At 39.8% G+C, this 23,132-nt stretch overlaps 1 protein-coding gene and 1 long non-coding RNA gene across 4 annotated transcripts in view; one reads left to right on the plus strand and one right to left on the minus strand.

Annotated features, from left to right (window-relative positions):
• Window positions 1-15,166, minus strand: part of LOC130161149 (uncharacterized) — a 50,944-nt gene extending 35,778 nt beyond the window's left edge. Inside the window, exons 1-2 of the long non-coding RNA XR_008826101.1 lie at window positions 14,768-15,166; window positions 14,439-14,529 (exon numbers count right to left, since the gene is read on the minus strand). This is a non-coding gene — a long non-coding RNA (uncharacterized LOC130161149). The remainder of the gene's footprint in view (window positions 1-14,438; window positions 14,530-14,767) is intronic.
• Window positions 1-23,132, plus strand: part of col2a1b (collagen, type II, alpha 1b) — a 49,596-nt gene that overhangs the window by 7,118 nt on the left and 19,346 nt on the right. For all 3 annotated transcript variants that reach the window (XM_056364121.1, XM_056364128.1, XM_056364138.1), the window contains 25 exons: window positions 376-408; window positions 623-676; window positions 1,929-2,030; window positions 2,749-2,826; window positions 5,140-5,184; window positions 6,745-6,798; window positions 8,572-8,625; window positions 9,545-9,598; window positions 10,314-10,367; window positions 10,478-10,531; window positions 10,814-10,858; window positions 10,983-11,036; window positions 11,396-11,440; window positions 11,658-11,711; window positions 15,809-15,907; window positions 16,130-16,174; window positions 16,662-16,760; window positions 16,990-17,043; window positions 17,313-17,420; window positions 17,915-17,968; window positions 20,077-20,175; window positions 21,328-21,381; window positions 22,300-22,398; window positions 22,644-22,697; window positions 23,051-23,104. In XM_056364121.1, the coding sequence (XP_056220096.1) occupies window positions 376-408; window positions 623-676; window positions 1,929-2,030; window positions 2,749-2,826; window positions 5,140-5,184; window positions 6,745-6,798; window positions 8,572-8,625; window positions 9,545-9,598; window positions 10,314-10,367; window positions 10,478-10,531; window positions 10,814-10,858; window positions 10,983-11,036; window positions 11,396-11,440; window positions 11,658-11,711; window positions 15,809-15,907; window positions 16,130-16,174; window positions 16,662-16,760; window positions 16,990-17,043; window positions 17,313-17,420; window positions 17,915-17,968; window positions 20,077-20,175; window positions 21,328-21,381; window positions 22,300-22,398; window positions 22,644-22,697; window positions 23,051-23,104 (1,599 nt within the window). The remainder of the gene's footprint in view (window positions 1-375; window positions 409-622; window positions 677-1,928; window positions 2,031-2,748; window positions 2,827-5,139; window positions 5,185-6,744; window positions 6,799-8,571; window positions 8,626-9,544; window positions 9,599-10,313; window positions 10,368-10,477; window positions 10,532-10,813; window positions 10,859-10,982; window positions 11,037-11,395; window positions 11,441-11,657; window positions 11,712-15,808; window positions 15,908-16,129; window positions 16,175-16,661; window positions 16,761-16,989; window positions 17,044-17,312; window positions 17,421-17,914; window positions 17,969-20,076; window positions 20,176-21,327; window positions 21,382-22,299; window positions 22,399-22,643; window positions 22,698-23,050; window positions 23,105-23,132) is intronic.

The raw sequence follows: 23,132 nt of genomic DNA on the forward strand, positions 1-23,132 counted from the left end.
TGCACCTGGAAATGCTTTACCCATTTGAGGGAACACAAGTTCATGGCAGGAAATAAGAAGGCATTGTTTATTGTATGTTTCTGATAATGCTTTGCCTGAAGAGATTAGCAATTAACAGGTCTGCTCTGATGGGAGCCAGATAATGTTTCCCCTCATATCCAGGGAGATCTAAACCTCACGTGTAAATACATCTGCTAAATGTACGTTTTAGTAATGGGCGTAAATTTCAAGAGGATTCAGTTTGAGCACTCCAACACGCCTTCATATGCTGCACTTAAATGACTTCAAAGATTGAGGGTAACATTTTAGCAAAGATAGTCAACATCGTATAATGCGGATATCTTTATATTTTCTCTATTTTCTTCCCTTGTGCAGGTTGTAGGACCAAGAGGACCTGGTGGCCCTATGGTATGCACCTATTTCTGTGTTTGTCCATTTGTTCCTTAGAAAGCTTTTAGAATTTGCTGTGTGTAGAGAGTCTTCTGTACTACCTCTATCCATGCAAGACAGAAAGAGACTGCCTCCCAAGATCTGAAATTTAACACAAGTTGCATCTGTCTCTTTAACTCACATACTGAGATCACACCTGAAGTTACTAATTCACTGTCTCCTGTTCACCCAGGGCCCACCAGGAGAGCAAGGACCCCGTGGATCAAGAGGAGAGAAGGGAGAGAAGGTCAGTTTGAAAAGTGTTTCGCCCTGACCCTTAAAAAAAAAAAAAAAAGAAAAAGAAAACTCTCTCCCTTAAGAAGTACAGTGCGTCCTATTGAATGTGATAGCTTTAGGTCTTTGGGGGCGGTGGTGGAGGTTGGGGGGGGTGGTGGTACCTGCTATAGCTTGCAGGTTTGCAGAATGGCAGCCTTTCACTGAGCAGCTCAGTCTAACTAGTCATGTGTCGTTTCCATTAGGCTGTGTGGTCTGGGTTGTTTCACAGATGTGGGACTGTCGGGGTCTCATAACGTAAACCTCCGCTTCTCTCGGAGGCCTCGCACTCAGTCAATCAGTCAGTCAGTGTGGGAAATCAGCGCCGCCGCATTCGCCTGGCTTTGATCATCACATTAATGCAACAGCACTTGTACGTGATAATGGATGCAGGCGCTGAGTTTATGTCGTGTGCTTGTCTTGTTTATGTAGATTTAAGCACAAGGTGGACTGAGTTTTGGCTAGCAGAGGTTAAGTACACATTCTTTGTTCAGGATCCCCTTGCAGGGTAATTTGTCACTACATGCACAGAGGTATGCCAGGTTGTCTGATTTGGGCTGATAAATCTTCAACATGCACAACAGCCCTGCAGGAAATAAATCTGTATTTTGTATTGAATTGTATAACTTTCGATTGGTATACACACAGGCCAAAAATGAATCAATGCTGAGTTGTAACAATTATCATTTAACACTTTTTCTGTACTCATATATGCTTGGAAAGTCCTTGTTATTTGGCTAGGTGTATTTATAGTTGACATAACGATAAGATCAAAACAGGAGGATTTTTAATCAAGGAGGTGTAATATTCATTTGCATTAGATTTCAAATATGTGTCTTTCTTTTCTTTTAAAAAAGGCACATTGCATAAGAATATAATTAAGATTAAGATGTTTTATTTTTAAAGTAAAAATACCAAAACTTCTCTGGATGCAGCTTCTCAGATGTGAATATTTGTTTTTTTCTTAGTTTTATATAATAGAAAATTAATATTTTTCAATTTTGGACTGTTGGTCAGACAAAGACATTTGAATTTGGAAATTTTTGCAATTTTCTCACATTTTTTGGACTAAATGATGAATTTAAAGATTAAGTGATAACGAAAACAATCTGCAGTGGTCATCTGCCATGAGTCACTACAAATAACAAGTACTCATTATGAAACTACCTTAGGTCTTGTTCTTGTCCTTTTTATAGATTTTTTGTTTATTTATTTATCTATTTCAGGGAACCCCTGGTCCCCGTGGCAGAGATGGTGAGCCTGGCACCCCCGGAAACCCCGGCCCCCCTGGACCTCCAGGACCTAATGGACCCCCTGGCCTCGGCGGAGTAAGTATCTCATGACAAGTAGGGGTGGCGAACTGGCATTCACTGCAGACGCAGGAGCTGACAGGTCGAACACTGATGCAGGGCCAAGAGCGGGTTCACTTTGAATGGGTGGAATAAGCAGAGAGAATGGTAAAATGGAGCAGGGAAGAATTCAAGAGCACAAAAGATGTGGGAAACTGCTGGCAATGGGAGGAGGCCGAAAGACAACAGCGAGTGGATGCAGAGAGAGAGAATAGATCGAATGCCTCTCATTCTTCGCAGGAGAAAAGAAGGGAGGAGGTGGACTGAGGGGAGGGGAGGTGGAAGGGCAGGAGGTAGTATGATAGACCCAGGGAGGGGAAAAAGCCTTTCTTGGAGGGGGGAGACAAGGAGAGTCTTTGTGAAGGGGAGAGAGATGAAAACTGTTCACATGCCCTCTGTCTGCATCAGGATTCACATAATAAGCTCTGCTGCTGACAGCCCCTATCCTGCCAATGTGACACCGCACCCTCCAACACATTTAACAATACAAGATACTTCAATTTTGCATCATGGACACTGAAGGAGCGAAAGCTCAGTTTTAAAGTTGATGAAATCCCCCCCCCCCCCCCGCCCCCCCAATTCATTTTTGTTTTCTTTTCAGTCTATTCCAAACAGATGCTTTTTACCCTGCAGTCAATGTGACAACAGATGACTTTAAAAGCTTGAGTTCACTAATTTTTCTTTTTGTGTTTTTCAGAACTTTGCTGCTCAGATGGCTGGTGGCTTTGACGAGAAGGCTGGCGGCGCACAGATGGGTGTGATGCAAGGACCAATGGTGAGCCAGTGATGATGAGAGCTGCTTCCACTCCTGTGTTTTTTGGGGTTTTTTGTTTGTTTTTTGTTGTTTTTTTGTTTTTGTTTTTGTTTTTTAAAGAGTCAGCTGCTTATGAATCTGCTAGGATGCAACATTTTGAGCGGTCAGGAGCAAAGCCAAGTGCTTAGACAGACTTGTCTCTCCACATGAAGACCCGGGTCTCAGCATCAGACAACATCTGCAACATCTCAAGGTGTTGGAGTGAAATGCTGAATGCCAACCAGCTCCAGTGGGGTTTTTTTTTTTCTGTGGCTGATTCTGCACTTTGACCTTTGTGGACTTCCTTAAGTGAACCAGAGAAGCATCACATGGTTATCAAATTTGTAAACTACGAGATGGACACATCATCACCATTGTTCTTCACCAGAAGAGGAGATACCCATGTAGGATTTAAAATCATCAAGGCTGGGAAGAAACTACACAGACTACTGATTTAAGACTAGTCCAAGTGATAAATAGCCTTGCATATGTGCTAAATAGATGTGAGAAGTTTCCCAAGTGCTGAAGAAAATAATTCTGCGTCCTGAAGACAAGTAAACACACATGGAGCAACAAGGGGTAATTTTATAAATTGAGGAAACAGCCATTGATTGTCATTATACTCCAAACCCCTGAAAAACCACTGCTGCCGTCGGTTAGCTGGCATGGCAGCCTGCCTGAGCTGGAGTGAGGAGCACACTGGGAGCTATTTTGGTTTAGAGAGCCACAGAGCGGCTTGGCAGTGTCTCAGCCCAGCAGAGGTTTGAGACACCAGGAGGGGTGGATGGTGTGTTTGTGTGGGAGGGGGGGGGGCGTCAGCGGCTGGAGTCAATCAGATCCCCACAGCTAGCAGCAGTGTGTGTGGCTGCACTCCTACTGACTGTCCTTCCACATGTCTGACAGTGCACCACAGTGCTGGGCCTTTTTGAAGCCAGCCCACATTTACTTTGGCGTTTACCAGCCTGCTGGGGGAGAGCAGTGAAAGAACAGACTGGACTGATGTTCAATCACAACACACACACACACACACACACACACACACACACACACACACACACACACACACACACACACACACACACACACACACACACACACACACACACACGACCCCAAATCGTATCCATACACTTACATACCAAACCCTCAAACAACACTCTTACTGAAACGTATGCACACACACATAAGCACACATATGCTTGTCCCTCAAACACACATTCAGTAGTTCCTGAAGATATAGAGCCCCATTGATAAGTTTCTACCCGCTGTGGTGAAGGGTTCCCACACCCACTGAAAGGTGACTTTCATTCCCCTCTGAGGACCACTGTGCCGTGCTGTGACGTTTTCTTTGGCTGCCATGCCCGATTTTTTTTTTAAGCATAACCATGATGCTGAAATGAGGGGTTATAAAAGCAAGCCTACTGAAAGGAATATGTTTTCATCCATGAGTAAAGCTGTCCCAAGTGATCTGAATCATTTTTCTTAACTTACTTAGAGGATAGAATCTTGTGAAACGTTATTGACAGCAACTCATAAAGCCCCATTGTTCCTTCTTATACAGCTGATTTTCTTTGTGTATGCGAGTGTATAATGAAGATTTGGCTCATCACCTCCACAGAATGTGATTTTCTCTTGTTGAGCACTGATGCATGAAGCTAAAGTAGAAATGACTTAGGCATGTGACTCCAGCCAGAAGCACTCGCTGAGGAGATTAAGGTCGAGTTGGGGAAAATTTAGTTTAAGAAATCTCACCTCGTCCTATTCTGGTGCCTGAAATCTCACATCTCTGGGATGAGGAATTTCTCTAAACCCGGATAGCTCAGTATTATGTTGTTTTTCATTCCATGTCAAAGTGAAATAAGTCATGTAGAGTTCAAGCGCTTCCCTTAAGATTACAGCACTACCGCTGATGACCTTTGAACTACAGAAACACACAGGACTTGGGGAAAAGGAGCTGACAGAAAAAGAAAGAGGGGAGGGGGGTGAAAACAAGTGAAAAGAGTGATAGAGAGTAGCAGAAAGTCTGAATGCCCCTTAGGAATTTCAGACGATTTATGGATTTGACAAGTAGAGCTGTTAAGTTTTGTGTAGCTTTAGGGCAAAGCAGGTGAAATGTTTTTTTTTTTTTTATAGCTTCTGACAGAATTTAAGTGGACAAGAGAAGAGTGCAGGATTTCTTCCTAATACACTTAAACAGAATTGCAAAATGTGTAAAATAATTGTGCACTACCCTGTTTTTGTGTAGTTTAAACTATGTTGTTAGCCTGATGTTGTGGTCTGTTTTCTTCCCCTCAGGGCCCTATGGGACCCAGAGGACCACCTGGCCCCTCCGGAGCACCTGTAAGTACCTCCTGTTCTCCCCGAACAACACACAAGCCTGTAGAAGAGACCTGTGTTCAGTCACTGACAGGATACTGAAGACTGAATCTTAAGAGTTGTAATTGATGCTGCGTACATACAGTATGCCACAGTGTCTACACCCCCTGAGTGTATTTAACAAGAGTTAGATTAATATCTATTTATAATTTAACAACAATAATGACCCAGAAAATGACCAGCAGAGAGCATATCACCATACATAGGAGATTAATGTTCACTCACACTCACACACACACTTTGTTTTAACTGTGAGTGTCTGCTGTTTTATGGAGGAGGGTGGCACACGGAGAACCCTTCTTCTCCCAGCTGCAGGCTCCAGGGCTTTTTCCTATGCCACAACCCAGACAAACTGTAGAACACCTGACAATTTACCTCTCACAGAGCCTACTGGGCTTCACCTTCCATCCCCGACTTCCCCTGCCTCTTTCTGTTCCTGCCCACAACTGAGCTCTAACTTCCAGAGTAAAGCTATTAAGTTTTAGGCAGTGCCAGCTGACTTGCCTCAACTTGATGGTTTTATCACCCTAAGCCCACATTGGGAGAGAAGTATTTTCTTCTTAGGCACCTAAGACTGCGTTTAGATAGGAAACAGGTTGCCTGACATTTGTAGGGAAGAAGTGTCACTTTAAAAAACTGCAGTTTGCAATGTAGACGAACAGACACAGTAATTTAACGAAGAAGTAGTTTTGTAACGACTGCTTGTGCGTTTCTGCTCTGGGCTGCTGCAGGTGTCGATTTTGCTAAATGTATAGATGCTCCAAGTCTTCATTTTATACTGTAAATTAAGATGTGAAATTGAATTAGGGTTAGGGTAGTGGCATCTGTTACAAATGCCTAGAGCTGAAACGATCAACTGATTGATCGATGAGTCAATCATCAGAAAAAAAAGCAACTATTTTGATAATTAATTAACTGCTTCAGTCATTTTTCAAGCAAAAACAGTGGGGAAAAAAAAACCTACACATTCTTTGGTTTCATGCTCTTCAGTGTGAAGAATTTGCCCCTAAACCGAACACCTTTTTTTGGACTTTTGGTCGGACAAAACAAGACATGTGAAGAATGGGTTTCGGGTTTCAGGAAGTTGTAATGGGCATTTTTCACTACATTTAAATACCCTGTAAATTTATTAATAATGAAAATGATTCTTAGTTGCATCCCTACAAATTACACATATTTAGAAACTTCCTACATAAGACCTATTCAAATCAAATTTATAATTTTTTTGATTAACTGATTAATTGTTTGGTCAATAAAATATCAGTTAACAGTGGAAAATGCTCTCGTCATGATTTCCTAAAGCCCACAGTTGATATACTGAAACTGTTTTAAACATGTCACATTGCAATCAAGGATTCACATCATTGAACTTTTGCTTAAAAATTACAAAAACACTTATTCAGTTATTAAAGTAGTTCATGATTGGTCCACAGTCTTTTTTTCTGTTAGCTTCTTGTTTGCCACTGTGTATTTAAAAAAGTTACACTCTCATCAAACAGCCTGTCTCTTCTTTCTACATCTCAGGGCCCACAAGGTTTCCAAGGCAACCCAGGAGAGGCTGGCGAGCCCGGACAATCTGTAAGTGTCCCACAGAGTGCTACTCCTTCCCCAGTCCACATCACATGGTTTATTATAAATTCCTGCTCTACAGCCTTTTTCATAACCTCTTTAGATGTCTCCCCTCCAGGCGCCGATAAGCCTCTCTTCTTCTTTTCTTTTTCATCCATCTCCCTCTACTCGTGTCTAACTTTTTAAAAAGGATGGCATAATCCACAAAAGCACTATTAGCTTTCAAATGACTTCAACAGGTAAAGTAAAAAGGAAAATCAGATATTGTTGATACAGTATAGTGTGTGCAAGTGAGACAGGATGCTATTTAAAAAATAATTATAAAAAAAAAAAAAGCTCATCAAGAGAAACAAAAAACAAAAGAACCAAAACATCACTGAAGTGGATAACAGTCTGTTCAACCTTATCCTATTCAATTTTACTATGTGGAAACCTTACTACAGCTGCCCCATTGTAGCTATACTTTAGTTCCATTAACACTTTCTAACCTTTCATTGCCAGCCACTAACTTATATATCCTGTATTTGACTAGCCAGCTCCTTACATTTCAACTTTTACAACCCTCACAGTTGGTCAGTCCTCACAGTCACAAACTCACATCTGTGTGAAGCCTGACATCTAATGGTGAAAGGCAGGGTACCTCTCCTGCTCATTTTTATTCTCCTCAAATAACTCTGACAGAATTAAGCCTTAAGCCCTTCCATTAGTTTTCATTTTCTGTTTTTCTTACAATTCCTCCTCGGAATTTTCTCCATTTCCTCGATGCACCCCCTCTCCCCTTTCTTACCCTTCCTGTAGTTTACACTATCCTTGTCCTTCCCGTTCCCTCAGCAGGTAGACAATTCAGGGTCTCCTCACTGCTGTGTTAATCTGCTCCTGTGGAGTTCAGATAAGCAGGTGGAGGTGCCCTACTTGCCAGCACATCATTATGAGCAATTAAAATCAAGTTTCCTACCAGAAAATAACTTGACAGTGAAGTGTTTGTGAAGTGCAGAGATAATTTTAGCCTTTGAAATTGTAATGAGTCAGTTTTGGGATTTTTTCCATCAGAGTAGAAAATTAACAACATGTCATTAATATATTTCTCTTTTTAATATAACATCCCTTATGTTATTGCGGGTCAGTGTTTTATTCAATATGAGGACTTCAGAGTTTTGTTTTGTCTACATTTTCACTTGCTTACTCAAGACAGACTAATACAGAAGAAAAGAGTAAGGTCATCTAGATGTCTAAATAAAGATAGGACCAATAGACCAATAGATAAGTGAGAAGCCTAAGGAAGAAACTGGCAGACAGAAAGAGAGACAGACTGGAAACAGCTGAACTTTATAATGAATATATTTGTTCCATCTTCTTGGCCTAATCTCCTCTATAAATCCTGCTGATTCTGACCTTTTCATATTGAATAACACTGTCATGAAGAGTCATAATATTGTCAGGAATGTAAATCCTTCAGTGTGTACAAAGAGATGCTCATATTAATAAAGCAAATGTTCAATGTGTTTCAGATGAGCAAGATAACTGTTTTTGATTAACTTAATAGTAAACACATTATTAATGGCAGCTTATGTCAGTAAGTTTAATATGTACAGGTTGAATGATTATTAAAGTCACGTAAAGAAGGTTGTTTTATGTGTCTCATTAGGTTTGCTGTCAAGGAGAACAATAGTTGTCACCACAGGCTATAAATTTTGACCCAAAGTTCAAAATGCTGCCCTCTGTTGGTTATAAATGGTAACTGTGTCTCACCTTTGCTTGTTTTCTCTTTACTCATAATAATAGGGCCCCATGGGTCCCCGTGGCCCCCCTGGACCTTCTGGAAAACCTGGAGATGATGTAAGTATCTCACAACTTCATAAAACTAGAAATACATACAGATGGGGTCCAAATGTCTGAGACCAATTTCCCCATTCACTTGAATGGGGCCTCAATGTATTGCATTTAAATTTGACCTTAAACCACCAGAGAAAGAAAGAAATTCTCTTGAGGCCTTTTCTGACTACAGGAACTACAAGAACTGTGTCACTGTTATGATTGTCATAGGTGAATTATGCTGAGTATTGATTTCCCGTTCGTGACCTTTTAACACATATTCTCATAAAAACAAAGAAATACTGCTTTGATTTTTTTATATTTGTTTAGTATACTATTATAAAGTATAAATCACAGTGTCTCCATCATTAATTGATTTTATTGGTCTCTGATAGCTCTTTGTTTTAGTATAACTCAACTATATTTCTCTAATTACTACTCTACTATTTCATAACCTTTCTTCTTCTGAATGTTATTTTCTGCATCTTGTTATAACTACAGTGTCTGATTTTTTTGTAGCTGGGTATTATTACTGCTACACTACCATAGAAATATTTTTTTTTTTTCTTTTTAGAAATGTTGCAAATTATTTATTTTACATTGTACTGTCGATACTCTTTCCATCAAAACTATGAGAAATAAGATGTTTCATTACTGCCATACATTTAGACATTCATCATATCTATTGCTTATTTACCTTACAAAGGAGTGACAGACATCAAAGTGTAATTTCTACTTTTAGCCACATGATGGCAGCAGACATGACATATCACATTGTGTCCACTAGGGGTGCTCACTCTCACGTCAACAATATTAACTATACTACAGTATTTGACATTTTAAAAAGCAGCACTTACATGAAATTAACAAATTGACACAATTTATTGTGTATTTTAACTATATTTTTATTTTACACAACTTTCCCTCTCCGTTTGTGTTTTAGGGTGAAGCTGGCAAACCTGGCAAATCAGGCGAGCGTGGACCTACTGGACCTCAGGTGAGGTTTCTCAGTTCTGTGGATTCATTCCAACTCTTCTATGAACAGGGCATTTTGCTAAAGGGAGGCCTTACTTTATATCCTCAAGGGTTTTGTTTCGTTTGTCTCTTTGGTGGCCAGCAATCAGTATCATAATGAGGTGCAAGAGTTTCTTATACTAGCTCTCAGACTGAAGCTGATTCATTGGCAATAAAACAAGATTTGTGGGAACTGCCCAACATCTATGAACTCTTACACAACTACTACTGTTACTGAGCCTAAATCAACTCAAACTGCCAGCGTAGTTTTACATTTCACTCTATACTGATTATACAATAAAGCACATGACTGATAGAAATCTAGACTAAGCGTATCTAGATTTTGATTAGTGTTAAAATCGGAAAGTTACTGTAACACTTTCAGATATTTAATACTGTGATAAATATTTTGAGTTTAGATGGAGTCATTTATCATCTCAAGCCAGGAATCTGAGCATTTAGTGACCAATATTAGCTGGAGCCAAAACAGGACTTAACTTTTGAAAGTTTGTTTGAAAAAAAAAAAAAAAAAAAAAATTCCACCCCATCTGACACTTTAATTTGCTTTAGAACTTGTTGTAAAATCGTTCCCGACCCGGGGAGGAAATCTTGACATTAACATTAATTCATACTCTCTGCTTTATCTTTGTTCCCTCCACTGTATATTAAACTTGTGCATCATCTCTCCTCTATTATAGGGAGCTCGTGGATTCCCAGGAACTCCTGGTCTGCCCGGCATCAAGGGACACAGAGTGAGTGTGTTTGTTTGTTGAAGATTTCCAGGAAAATTAGGTTTGGTTATTGTTTGTGCTCTTATTATTGGTTTCCTAACTATGCACTCTCTCTCTGTGCAATGTTTTAGGGTTATCCAGGTCTTGATGGAGCAAAGGGAGAGACTGGAGCTGTTGGTTCTAAGGTAAGATTTGTTTATGTGTGTACCAACTCTTTTGCGGTCCGTTAGTTCGTCTGTGTTGATGTCGGCCCTACTAAAATGGATAAAACCTAGTATTAAAAAAGGCAACAACAGCTCAAATAACATTTGCTCGGCCTATAAGATGATTTTTCATTGACATTAGACTACATAGCCCCAGAAATAGATGTTGCCAAGGTAACAACTAATGGGGTTTCAACCAAACCGTAGACAGTTTTAGTTAAGTTTGCCTTGCCATACTAACAGCTAAATCTTCCCTCTCTTTAGGGTGAGTCTGGCGCTCCCGGAGAGAACGGCGCTCCTGGACCAATGGTATGAATTTCTGGACATCACAACAATCAAACATCAACAAGAGAAAATATGTACAATCCCAGTTTTAATTAGAATAGTAATCTGATTATGACGGTTTCTTTTCCACTCTCTCTCGTCTACATAGGGACCTCGTGGTTTGCCCGGTGAGAGAGGTCGTCCTGGACCCAGTGGAGCTGCTGTGAGTGTCTTTTTTTTTCACCTAAAAACTCTTATTGGACACAAAACTAACATCTGATCCAGAACACATGGTTTAGATGCTTCCTTGGCTTTCTTAGTGTCTACTACAGAGTTGGTGAGCATATCCTTAGAGTGCAGTTTAGGGGTTTTACTTTTATTGTACCAAACTGTAGCACTTGTGGTAATAAGTGCACTGTAATTTGGAGGAGTGTGTAAAGCCTAATCCATTACATTACTCTCATGGACCAGTTTGCTAATTTGAATAGCTTGTGTGAAACTATTTACATCCCATTATTAAGGAAACCTTTGTCCTACTGTTTTTCTGTCACGTGTTGATGATGCATTTCTTACTATTTTTAGGGAGCCCGTGGAAATGATGGCTTGCCCGGCCCTGCTGGTCCCCCAGTGAGTATCATCATGAGTCTCATTTAATTCACTTTCATCATTTGGTTTGAGTATTAATAATAAACACAGTATATAAACACCAAACATCCCTGTTTCTCCGAACCCTCACTTGTCCACACACACCCCTCTGCAGTATGAGAGTAGCCTCTACTTCTCTACACCTAGAACTCTCAGTGAATAATAGTTGAGCTGAAAGTCTGTCTTTTTGTCTCTGTAGGGCCCTGTCGGTCCTTCTGGAGCTCCTGGCTTCCCTGGCTCTCCTGGTGCAAAGGTGAGTCGGCCGGTGCCACCGTTTCCTCTTTACCTTCACTACCGTTGTGTTTGAGAGAATGAATGAGTGCGTCTCTGTGTCTGCCCCTTTCTTTCTGAGAGAAATCTAGCCAACGTAACTGAACTTACAGCTGAACTGACTTTTTCTCAAACAAAGCAAAACTGTGCGTAACAGGCGAAAGAAAATTGGGTTTTGTGAATTCTATGTAGGCTAGTTAAAATAAGACTTTCTTGAATCAAATCAAAAAGTTTATATCTGAAAAAACAGCAGCACACAGCTCAGGGAGGATTTGTGGAGACAAGTTGAAATGCTTTAGTGAAACTGGAGAAAGCTGCACTGCATTGAAAAGTGCTTTAAGCCTCCATCTGTGTGGAAAATTAGGGAGGAGGGGTTTTTAAAGTGTTATTCTCCCTGTCTCACTCGCTCTCACTGTCTTTTTTTTCCCCTTTTTTCTCTCTGCTTTTTATCTGATTTATTCCTCCTGCATGGTAGACAGACTCAGATCTGTGCTCGAGGGCCTAGTGCTGGTGGTTTGCTTTCTTATTCGAGCCCCTTGATAGTTTGGGAAAACTTTTAGGAATTACAAATGAAGCATCTCTTTACAAAATCCAGGAGTTCCCCTCAAAGTAATCATTCGAAAACTAGACTCAAGATGTGAAAACGTGCGTCTGTACATGTGGTTATGCATTGTATCAAGTTACATCTATAAACACATACAGTATAGCTTAATGTTTATCTACAGGAGAGTCTGTCTGCCTCTGTGTGAATGGGTGTTTTTGTGTGGCTTTAACATCCGAGGAAGTGTCCCATGGTGAGGAACATTAAAAATCTCATATTACGTTGTTTTCGCTGTACCTTTCAGAGCGCTCAGTCTGTCCGCTTGGATCAGACCTGCCTGTTAAGTCCCTTCAGCCTCATTTTATTTTTTTCCCTCTCTGGACCTTATGAGCAAGGCTTTGCATATATAAAAGGGACCCAAGACTAACACAGTAAAAAAAAAAAAAAAGCTAGCAAGACAGAAACAACACAATTACCTGAACTTCAACTGAATAAACCTTGCAGATCTAAATGGGACAATTTTTATCCAGCTCCAGCTGACTATTTAAAATTGTATTATTTTGCAACCTCCAAGCAACAACCTCTTAAATATACTGAAACATTTTCCATAACTTTATCTAAAAAATAAACTGGCAATATTCCTTTTGTCAAAGTTTTCACCTCAGTTTCACAGCCAGTAAAATATTGGCCTTTACAGGAGGCTTAGAGAGAAGAAGAATTTGAACTACTACGTCACTATTTTTGCAAATACTTACAAACTATTATGTCATACTATTGAGTCTGCAAAGTGTACAAAGCTGCAGCAATAGCAAAGGAATTCCATTCACCACCATGAGGCTGCATACCATCAGTGTGGTAAAATATCTGGCTTCTGTCCATAGGAGGGGGTGGGGCGCAAAATATTGACTTGAGTTCCTCTGAATAGAAGCTGAAGTCATTTTTTATACAGACCCAGAAGGTCCATAAAACATTATGCACTTGGCTTTGGATAACATGACTTGGAGAGGCATAGAAAACACAGAAAAGTCATTATTTGTTCATTTAAATGCTTCTGTTATATAAATATTCAACTCCAAGCAGCTTTCTTTTTTCCAGAATTAAGCCAGAAAATAAGCAATTAACTGCATTTAGCCAGGCAACATATTTATTATGTGAATACTATATATACACATAGTTGATATTTGGTGGCTAGGCTCTGGCTTCATCACAACAACAACAACAACAACACTAAGACCTAGGTAAGGTCTTGACCTTACCCTGTAAAGTGCCTTGGGGTAATGTGTGCTGTAATTTGGCTCTATACAAAATTGAAATTGAACTAAATAAGTTAGATGTAGTGTAGCTTGGGTGTGAAGAATAGTAAAGCACATTCATTTGAGTGAAAATGCTGTGACTTTTCATATTGTGCGTGACAAAAGCCATGTAGAGTTTTCAATCCAGCCACTATAACAGGGAAATGATTACATGAATGAATGGGTGGTGTGCATGAGAAGTCATGTTAAACTGCCCAAAACAACAGCAACGAGGAAACATGCCACAAAATACAATACAGCCAACAGCGCTCATAATGATAATCAAGCATATTTCACCACAGTGTAAACAGACACAAGTAAAGCATGATGTATACCAAACAGCAACCAAAAGAAAAATGAGCTCAGCAGCCACAAGAAGAAAAAAATTCTATCAACATCTAATCAAATTTAGCATTAGCATCCAGCAGCAGAAGCTAAAGCAGAGACAACATACGCACACACCCATGGGACATAATACCAGCCAAAGCATTCTCTTGTAAAACCCCAAACTATTGTTTGAGAACACTTTATATAAATCTACCCAATCCCAGTCAAGTGTTCTGGTGCACTTGTAGTGGGTGTTTTTCCCCCGACGACCACAAGGGGACAACAATGAGCCCAATTCCACACTTAAGCTAGAGCTAACATAGCCAAGCGCCACAGAAGTGAGATTTACACTTTATCAGAATTGTCTTCCAATAAAATGTTTCGGTTTTCCAAAAATACTTCAGAGGTGAAGACTAAATTATTGGTTTGTCGTTCACCTCCGCTGAGGAGCAGCGCACACCTGAGCTTCTCTATGCAACCAAACAACGAGGGAACGGAGCAGAGACGCAGCACATGATGACAGGCATATTAGAAATGGAAAAATATTTACCTTGGTGAAGTAAAGCAGTGATGATCTCCACGGACAGTCGCGTAAATCCTTGGGTCAGAGTTGGAGCAGGTCCTAAATTGACAGGAAACATCTGCCAGAAGAGAAAAAAATGGCCGCCGAGCAGAGTCTGGTCAGCGACTCAAACTTTTTATATCTTTTCATTTTAAGCTCATCATGCGACGTGACCGCGCTGTCGGTGAACTAGCGGGCTTTTAAAACGGCAATGTGAGCAGCAGTAGTGCTAATAGCAGGTGTTTGTAGCAGAGCTTTCAAATAAATAATATGTAAGTAGGATACCAGAGTGGAGATAGATGGTTTAAATGACCCACCTGTGTTCAGAGGCTGCGTCGATTAAGTGTGTCATCATGGATGGATTACCGAACAGGTCTACCGGGCACAGGCCCAGGGGTGCGAGGAGTCACGAGGCACCTGGTCTTCACCTGCAAAATACTATATAATGACCAAAAAGAGATGCAAAGCGACTACAAAAACTTATAAAACAATGTAAAACCATCAACAATAAAAAAAAATGCAGATGCAATAGATGCCATAAACGGATGTAAAACATCTACAAAGAGATTCAAGAGATGCTAAACCACCAACATGGAGAGGCAAAACATCCACAAAGAGGTGTACATTGTTCTGAAAGAGATTTCAAACGTAAAACGACAAAAAAAAAAGAGACACAAAATCAGTACAGAGAGAGACAAAGCGACCACAAAGAGCTGGAAGAGTTAAGTCTGATGTAAAGCAGAACATGGAACACAGTTCATCATATCAAACATTAGTTTACATTATTATGCATACATTAGCCTTATTTACATATGTTTAAATATTGGAAAAATATTTTAAATAAAATTGGGATATTGATTTCATTCATATCACCCTAAACATAACTACTGTTCTGTCATAAAATATCTTTTCCTGCATTCCAGACATTTTTGTCTAATAATGTCTAAACATTAGTAGCAGCAGTTTTTAAATTTATTTTAGGTTTTATATACTTTTCTGAACCAGGCTTATGGTCAGAAATAGAGAGTTATGGCACTGACATTGTGTATTTTAGGGCTGTGTTGTGCATATGTGCTAGATAAACCTCCATTCTAATACATATAGTATTTGAGATTATATATTTTTTTAAATGACTGCATTGAAAGTCAGTTCATGTTCAGGTTAAACCTAATCTCCTGTTATCCATGTCTAAGCTTTATCCTGTAAAAGAGATATTTATCATCACTTAATTTCTTTCTGTTTTCTGTAGGATTTGTCTGCTTTTTTTAGCTGGTTGCCAATTATTAGATGTACTTAAACTTCCAACGATCTTTTCCCGCATTTATAATTTTTTTTCTTTCTTCTGTGTTGCTGATCAGGGAGAAGCTGGTCCTACTGGTGCTCGTGGACCTGAGGGTGCTCAGGGACCTCGTGGAGAGTCTGGCACTCCTGGATCATCTGGACCTTCTGGCGCTTCTGTAAGTGATGCTATAAACATTTATTTAAAAGGAAAAACTTAACATTACCAAGCATTACTTTATGTAAAATAACAGATTTTAAATATATCTCTTTGTGTCATATGAGTTTATATTTTTATTATTTCTATTATTGTTGATTAGCGCAAACAGTGCCAGAACAATAACTGAATCAGGACCAGTTATTGCAGTGTATTGACTTGCTTTGTCACTGTGTCTTTACAGGGCAACCCCGGTACTGATGGCATCCCTGGAGCTAAAGGATCATCTGTAAGTTTAAAGCAGCTATTTGTCTGTATTTCAAACTGCCTCCTTCTCACTGCATATTTTTCCATTTAGCTGTTGAACAGTAAAAGTGCTTTCCTCACAGTCAGTCTCAGAACTGCTTTAGTGTACATAATCTATAACTATGATATAATTGCAGTTGCAATACAGAACGCCAGACCCATAGTATTGTAAATTAAATTGCAACGTTTCACATCATCAGTCTGAAGTCATAGTTATTGGTCAGTCTGAATCCGACCCATGAAAAGAAAAACCTCACACTGAGCTTTCTACTGCATCTCTAAAGTGTGACATGAGATAGTTGAACATCGCAATTGTGTCACCATTGTTGTCATCGATGCTTTTATAGTGCAGAATGTACATCTGATTTATAATCATTTAAACATATTGAAATGTAAATCTACATCCAGTTAGATGGATGGTTAAGTGACCAATTAGCTGACTGGCTTCATGTCTGTTTCTCTCTCTGAAGGGTGCTCCTGGTATCGCTGGTGCTCCTGGTTTCCCAGGACCTCGTGGGCCTCCCGGGCCTCAGGGAGCTACTGGACCTCTCGGGCCCAAAGGAACATCTGTATGTACTCACTGAATCATGCGTGAACCACAGATAGTCCCTGTCATTGGAGTTGTGTTGCTTGGAAACAATTTAGGTCCAAAGTTATTCCCAGTTCCCAGACAATATCAGCTGCTGATTCCATCTTCCAAATAATGAAATGGAACTGAAAGAAAAAACAAAAAAACAACCTGCTGCTTTCTCTCTCTCACTCTCCCTCTCGCTTGTCCGTCTGTGTGTTGCTGTTTAGGGAGACCCAGGTATTCCAGGATTCAAGGGAGAGGCTGGACCAAAAGGAGAACTTGTGAGTTTTGTTTTGTTGTCTTTTAATTGTCCCTGTATTCCCTGATTCTTCATCTATTCAAAAAATCCAAATCCACTGATACAGTATGTAAACACTGTACCAAATGATAAGTATGCATAACAATAACTAACACAGTGAAGGCTGAGTTCAACAGTTATGACACTGAAAAGAACTGGTGCTCCTGAAGGTTTTCACATAGGCTTTAGATATGTGATAAAAACAAAATCTTTTCCTGTATTAACACAGTCTTTTACGAATGTGTTTTGCAGGGACCAGCTGGTCCTCAGGGAGCACATGGCCCACAGGGAGAAGAGGGCAAGAGAGGACCCAGGGGTGAGCCCGGTGCTGCTGGACCACTTGGACCTCCTGGAGAGAGAGTAAGTACTTAAACCAGCTTATTTTCTATGTTTTAAAAAATGCTTGCTGTATTGCACCACTCTGGTACAGTACCTTATTGAATAAAAGAATAACAGGTTCCCTGTTGTGTAGATTCTTAGATCAAAGGTTGTCACATGTTTTTATGTTATAGATCTATTAATATGTCACATATATCACATCACACAGAAGAGGTTTGACCCACAAAATTCATACATGGAAGTTTTTGTCGCTATTGAATCAGGAATGTATTGCATTGGCGTGTATATTGCGCATTTGGAGACAATATGAAAAATATAAAAGTGAAACAGTTTCTATGTTTGGAAGATGGATAATTTCAATCAAATCAAAATTTGATAGAATTAAAGTCTTCCGTATTTAGTTTGATACCACCAGGGAACCTCTTCAAGAGATTCATTGACTTATATTGTTCTTGCTTTGTTGATACTGTTGTTGTAATCATAACCTTGACTGTGGTTTTATGTTTTCTGTGTAGGGAGCCCCCGGTAACCGTGGTTTCCCTGGTCAAGATGGTCTGGCTGGTCCCAAGGTGAGTATCATCATATTGTCAGTCATTTCTGAGAAGAGATTTTATTATTGCTGTCGGAACAGAAAATCTGCTCTGAAAGAGAAAACGAACAGATGTATTTAGAGGATACCGATCTGGACGAGAAAGGCTGAGAGCTTGAAATGATGCAGCTGTGTGTGTGTCACGGGTTTAAATCTGTGAAACCGATAATTAACATATTCCATCTGCTTCAAATTGGATTTGAAAATTGCCATTGGCAATTACTTTGTTTTTTTGTTTTTTTTTTGTCAACTGACATTTCTGAATCATCTAATCACAACATTGTCACATCCTGCCGGACGCATATTGATTAAAAATCACATCACCATAAACTGAAATTCAATTTCACTCAATGTGATTTGATAACCCTCAAATCCAACCATAAAAAGATAAGGCTCTCGCTGTTCCACTGTTGTGGTGTTGTGTCATCTGTCTTGTATTATATGAGAAGTGACATTACTCTGCTGTGGCACTCTTGGGAGAGCGGAGACTCAGAACTCCCAGGGCTTCAAACAGGCCTGTATACATTCTCCCTCTTGCCAGAAAATAAATCCACATCCACGCAACTGTCATTCACAATGGATTACATATCTCTGCAAAAACCTTGCACAAACCGGGAAAAAAACTAAATTTAATGTAGATACTGTTCTGTCTCATAAAGATGGTACCTTGATTACGTGTTATTGTTTCTTCTGGTCTTCATACTCTTGCTTTGGACAAAAAATAATTTGTTTATTAAAACTGATCAGCCATTTATAATGCTGCCCCCTGGCAACTTTCAATTTAGCAGCAGTCAGCACTGAGCTGAGGAAAACAATTTGGCCTCAAACTGCTTCACAGCATCATTACAAACAACTGGGGCATACAGTATATTTCAGTTGATTTCCTTGAACAACACTTTAGTACAATCAGGATTTTAGTTCATATCTGGTGTTAGTTGTTAAAATACCAAAACAACCTGCTGCATGTTAATATTATACATGTGTAAACATATAGATGAAATAACAGGTGAAACAACAGTTTGAGAAAAATTTGCAGAACAGTGATAATTTAAGCTATACAGACAATTTAATGTGAGCAGTTCTCAAAAAGCCATAAATAAACAAATGGTCTACAAAACTGCATTATATTTTAGATAAATAATAATAAAGAATCAAAACTAAATTATTTATTTCTACAACATAATGTGTCACTGATGTTGTTACATAATTTTTACCCCAAACAGTTGGCTTTCTGACACATACAATTCATTTCAAAATGAAAGACCAAAGGAGGAAGGTTTTCATACTGTAGCTTTACCTTCATGGCTCCACAGTGTTTACATAGATAATTAGCATTTTAAAGCTGAGAAATGGAGTCAGAGCTCCAACCTGGGAATAAAGAATTAAGAACTAATTATTTGGGAATTACTAAAAAGCATTTCTCATTAGTCATATTTGACTGCGCCATGGTAAGGGCAAGAAAGAAAAAAATGGATAAAGCACTCAGCATCTTTTGAATATTTTCAGCATCAGTTGTCCCTGACGACCTCTCTCAGAGATAATTTTTCCCCTCATTAAGTCAGAATAAATCTCAAATGAAGTTAAAGTGCACAAAGTGGCTTACAGTTTTGAAATGATGTAGTCGATGAGGCGTGTAATAAGTGAAACGCTTCCTCGTGGTTCACGCTGGACTCAGATCAGCAGCCTAACTGACGAGAGAACTTAATAAATCACTTTTTTCCTGTGACGAGCAAAGAGGGAAATTTGTCAGCGCGCCTGTTTCATCATGTTTCAGTAATACATGTAACTCCACCATGTGGCCTCAAGATGGCAGCATGGCTCATAAGCCAGTCATGCACTAGTGACCTACATGTCCCATATCAGCAAAGCCAGCATCTCATTTAACATTATCTTCTCCCCACACAATTTCATTTATACCAAAATGAGTCTGTCAAAATTTAATCTTCTCATCTCCAGCAGGTCAATGAAACTCCTTTGCACTATTAAAAGGGAAACTCATTTCCTCTGCGGTTTGAGAATTGAAGCGTTGCCTCTTTAGTGATTAACTGAGTGACCAACTCCTGTTTTATATTCTTTCTCCTAACACAGGGAGCCCCCGGTGAGCGTGGACCCGCTGGTGCTAGTGGTCCTAAGGGTGCTAACGGTGACCCCGGCCGTCCTGGAGAGTCTGGTCTGCCTGGTGCCAGGGTAAGTTTGTCGTTTATCTACAGTGCTTTTATCACAGATCTGGATGTTTGTGATCTGCAGAAATAATAATTGTCATAAGAGTCAATATCAGTACAATACACACAGTGTCAGATGTCACCCATTCTTCAGATTACACACTGCAACTGAAGATAAAACGTTATAATATGGTGATTTAACAAATTATTATCTAGCTGCAGATACGGCTCAGTCCTAATTTGTTGTTGTATTTTAATTCTCAGCTCCCCACACCCTTTCTTATCGTGTAAAAACCTTGTATCTCCAAAAAGTACATTTTCATGCTGTAAGAAAAACAGCCCCATTTTAAGCTTTGTGACAATTGAGTTTTTATGGTTAATTTAGCTTAAGAAGTGGGAGATTTATCTCAGCTCATGAATGAACACTTGAATGGATGCTCCCGTGATTTAGTGGTGCACTTTCATAAATTTAGGAGACTCACAGAGATAAACTGAAAACCTTGTTTAAACCAGGTGCCTACATAACACACAATGCAGCACGACCACCAACAGGTTGGTCAGAGATTCAGGTGTGTTATAATAGTTGCGGCTAACGTAGCCCTGAGCTGCTAGCCTCAAGCAGAGATAAGGAGTGAGCTTATTTCCCACTCTGCACCCGCAGATTTTTTTTCATTTTCAAATTTGTAGTCCTCAGCCCCAGCCGACGCTGACTCAAATGATATCATTTGAGTATGTTTATCAGATATTTTTCACACAGCTCCATCGGGAGCCACGAAAGGTTTTTATACAACTTTTTGACATATTCAGTTGTCCTTCCCAAGAGCGAGAAACAGATTTTTAGTTAGTTTAGAAAATCTCTAAACCAAGCTGACCCTGACGCTTGTCTGCAGCCACAGAAGGCCTGATACAGCTGATTTCACAGGGAGTGTACTATTTTGCATTTGCTCTTCCTGTAGTGATTTTATCTCCCAAACTGCACCTGCAGTGAACCAAGCTGATCCCTCATTCATGTTTCAGTTCTTACTCATTTCCATCAGCAGGTGTTGAACTGTCGCTTCTTGCACACACGGCCAATCAGAGGTGTAAAACAGTTTCCCACAGTGCCATATGTTCCCACCTTTATTTAGCACATGTCTGATGACTCATCTGGATTTCGACTATGTTTCTTCCCTGACAGGGCCTGACTGGACGCCCTGGTGACGCTGGTCCTCAAGGCAAAGTTGGACCTTCTGTAAGTGCTTTTACAAACTGTTTTTATCCTGTAACAACAATAATGTAGTTGTGTCTTGATAACACAGCACATATCTCCATGCAGTATTATGGGCTATATGTTTTTTTGTTTTGGTTTTATATTACAAACAGGAGAGACTCATCATTTTATCAAATGTGCTCTCATCACATAATGACTCATAAGTGGTTTCAAATCAAATTGCAGGAGATTTATCCACCCATTATCCACCAGCCTCATCCCCAGTGGTGTTTGTGTTTCAAGCAGGTTCAACTATCCTGTTTTTTAGAGCAACAAAGTCTGACACACTGTACTCACCAAACTCTGTTTGGCTAGACAGGCTCCTGTTTCTCATGATAAAGCTTAATCCTGAAGTGTGTTTTCAGCCCAGTCTGTTTCCTAACTCTTTTTCATATAGGCTAAATAAATATTATGTTCACTTTAAAAAAAATTATTTTCGTTCAGGGACTGTATCTCAATAAAACATTGGTTTAACCAGTTAAGTTTACTTTCAGATTAAGCAGTTGTTTAATTCTTCTGACTGAGGGACTGGCATATGGACAGATTGATTAGGAGAGATTATTTGATATGTTGCTGGAAATTTCTCTGTTAGACCCCACTCCAAACCTACAGCACCAGTTTTGGCAAGATCCTCTGAGAAATTACTTCCTCTGCACTTCACATCTCTAGTCAAAATACAGTCGTGATTTAGCATTTTCCGCTTTTTGCCCCAGATGTTGTAACAGTTTAGCCCTCGCTATCAGACCCATCTTTTTACAACTGCTTTTATTTTTGTACAAATGTGATCCTGACTACATGTCTGCTTATACTGTCTATTGCTTAGATTTCTTTTTTTATTTCTCTGTAAAGCACTTTGCAACCGTGCTCTGTAACTAAATTGACTTGACTTTACTTCACCAGGGAGCTCCTGGTGAGGATGGACGTCCAGGACCCCCCGGCCCACAGGGAGCCCGTGGACAGCCTGGTGTCATGGGATTCCCCGGACCCAAGGGAGCGACTGTAAGTACAGTACTACAGCTAAAGTTATCTGTAAAGTGTTCTACTGTTTTAATATCATAGATGTGGGCCTATAGACCTTCTAAATCAGAAATACACTCTATGCCTATTCTCCTGGATTACTGCTGAACATTTCTATGCTATTCAATATCACATGTACCCTCTCTGCTCCTAAAATAGGTACAGGACAAAGCAAATCAGCCGTGGCCTTTTGACTAACCGCTGCATTTTGTTTGTGTTGTGATTAGGGTGAGTCTGGCAAGTCTGGTGAGAAAGGACTATCTGGAGCTCCTGGTCTGAGAGTAAGTTTTTTCACTGGTGTGTTCCACATTTATCCAACATGGGCTGCAATTTCAAAAAGTCAACCAGCCTATGATTGATTTAACAGACTATACAGGAATATTTATTTAAACAGATCAAATTGAAAGTTTCTGTTCAAATATACAGAAAGTTTTGTACTCTCTATCTACTGTGACTCACCACTGATCTACCGTTACGTCTGTAGTTCAGCTTCCACATGAGAAGCATGTTGAAAAGCTCAATTATAGCTATCAGATGTCTTTCCAGTTAATAGCATCACCTTTGGCTTAACTGTTGATATCTATCTATTTGTTGCCCCCTCCTCCCTCCTCACTCTCTTTCTTCCTCTCCTCAGGGTCTGCCTGGCAAAGATGGAGAAACCGGCCCTGCTGGACCCCCTGGCCCTGCTGTACGTATCTCACACCTCCCTCCCCATC

This window comes from Seriola aureovittata, chromosome 2 (genome assembly GCF_021018895.1).
Source record: "Seriola aureovittata isolate HTS-2021-v1 ecotype China chromosome 2, ASM2101889v1, whole genome shotgun sequence".
Classification (NCBI taxonomy): Eukaryota; Metazoa; Chordata; class Actinopteri; order Carangiformes; family Carangidae; genus Seriola; species Seriola aureovittata.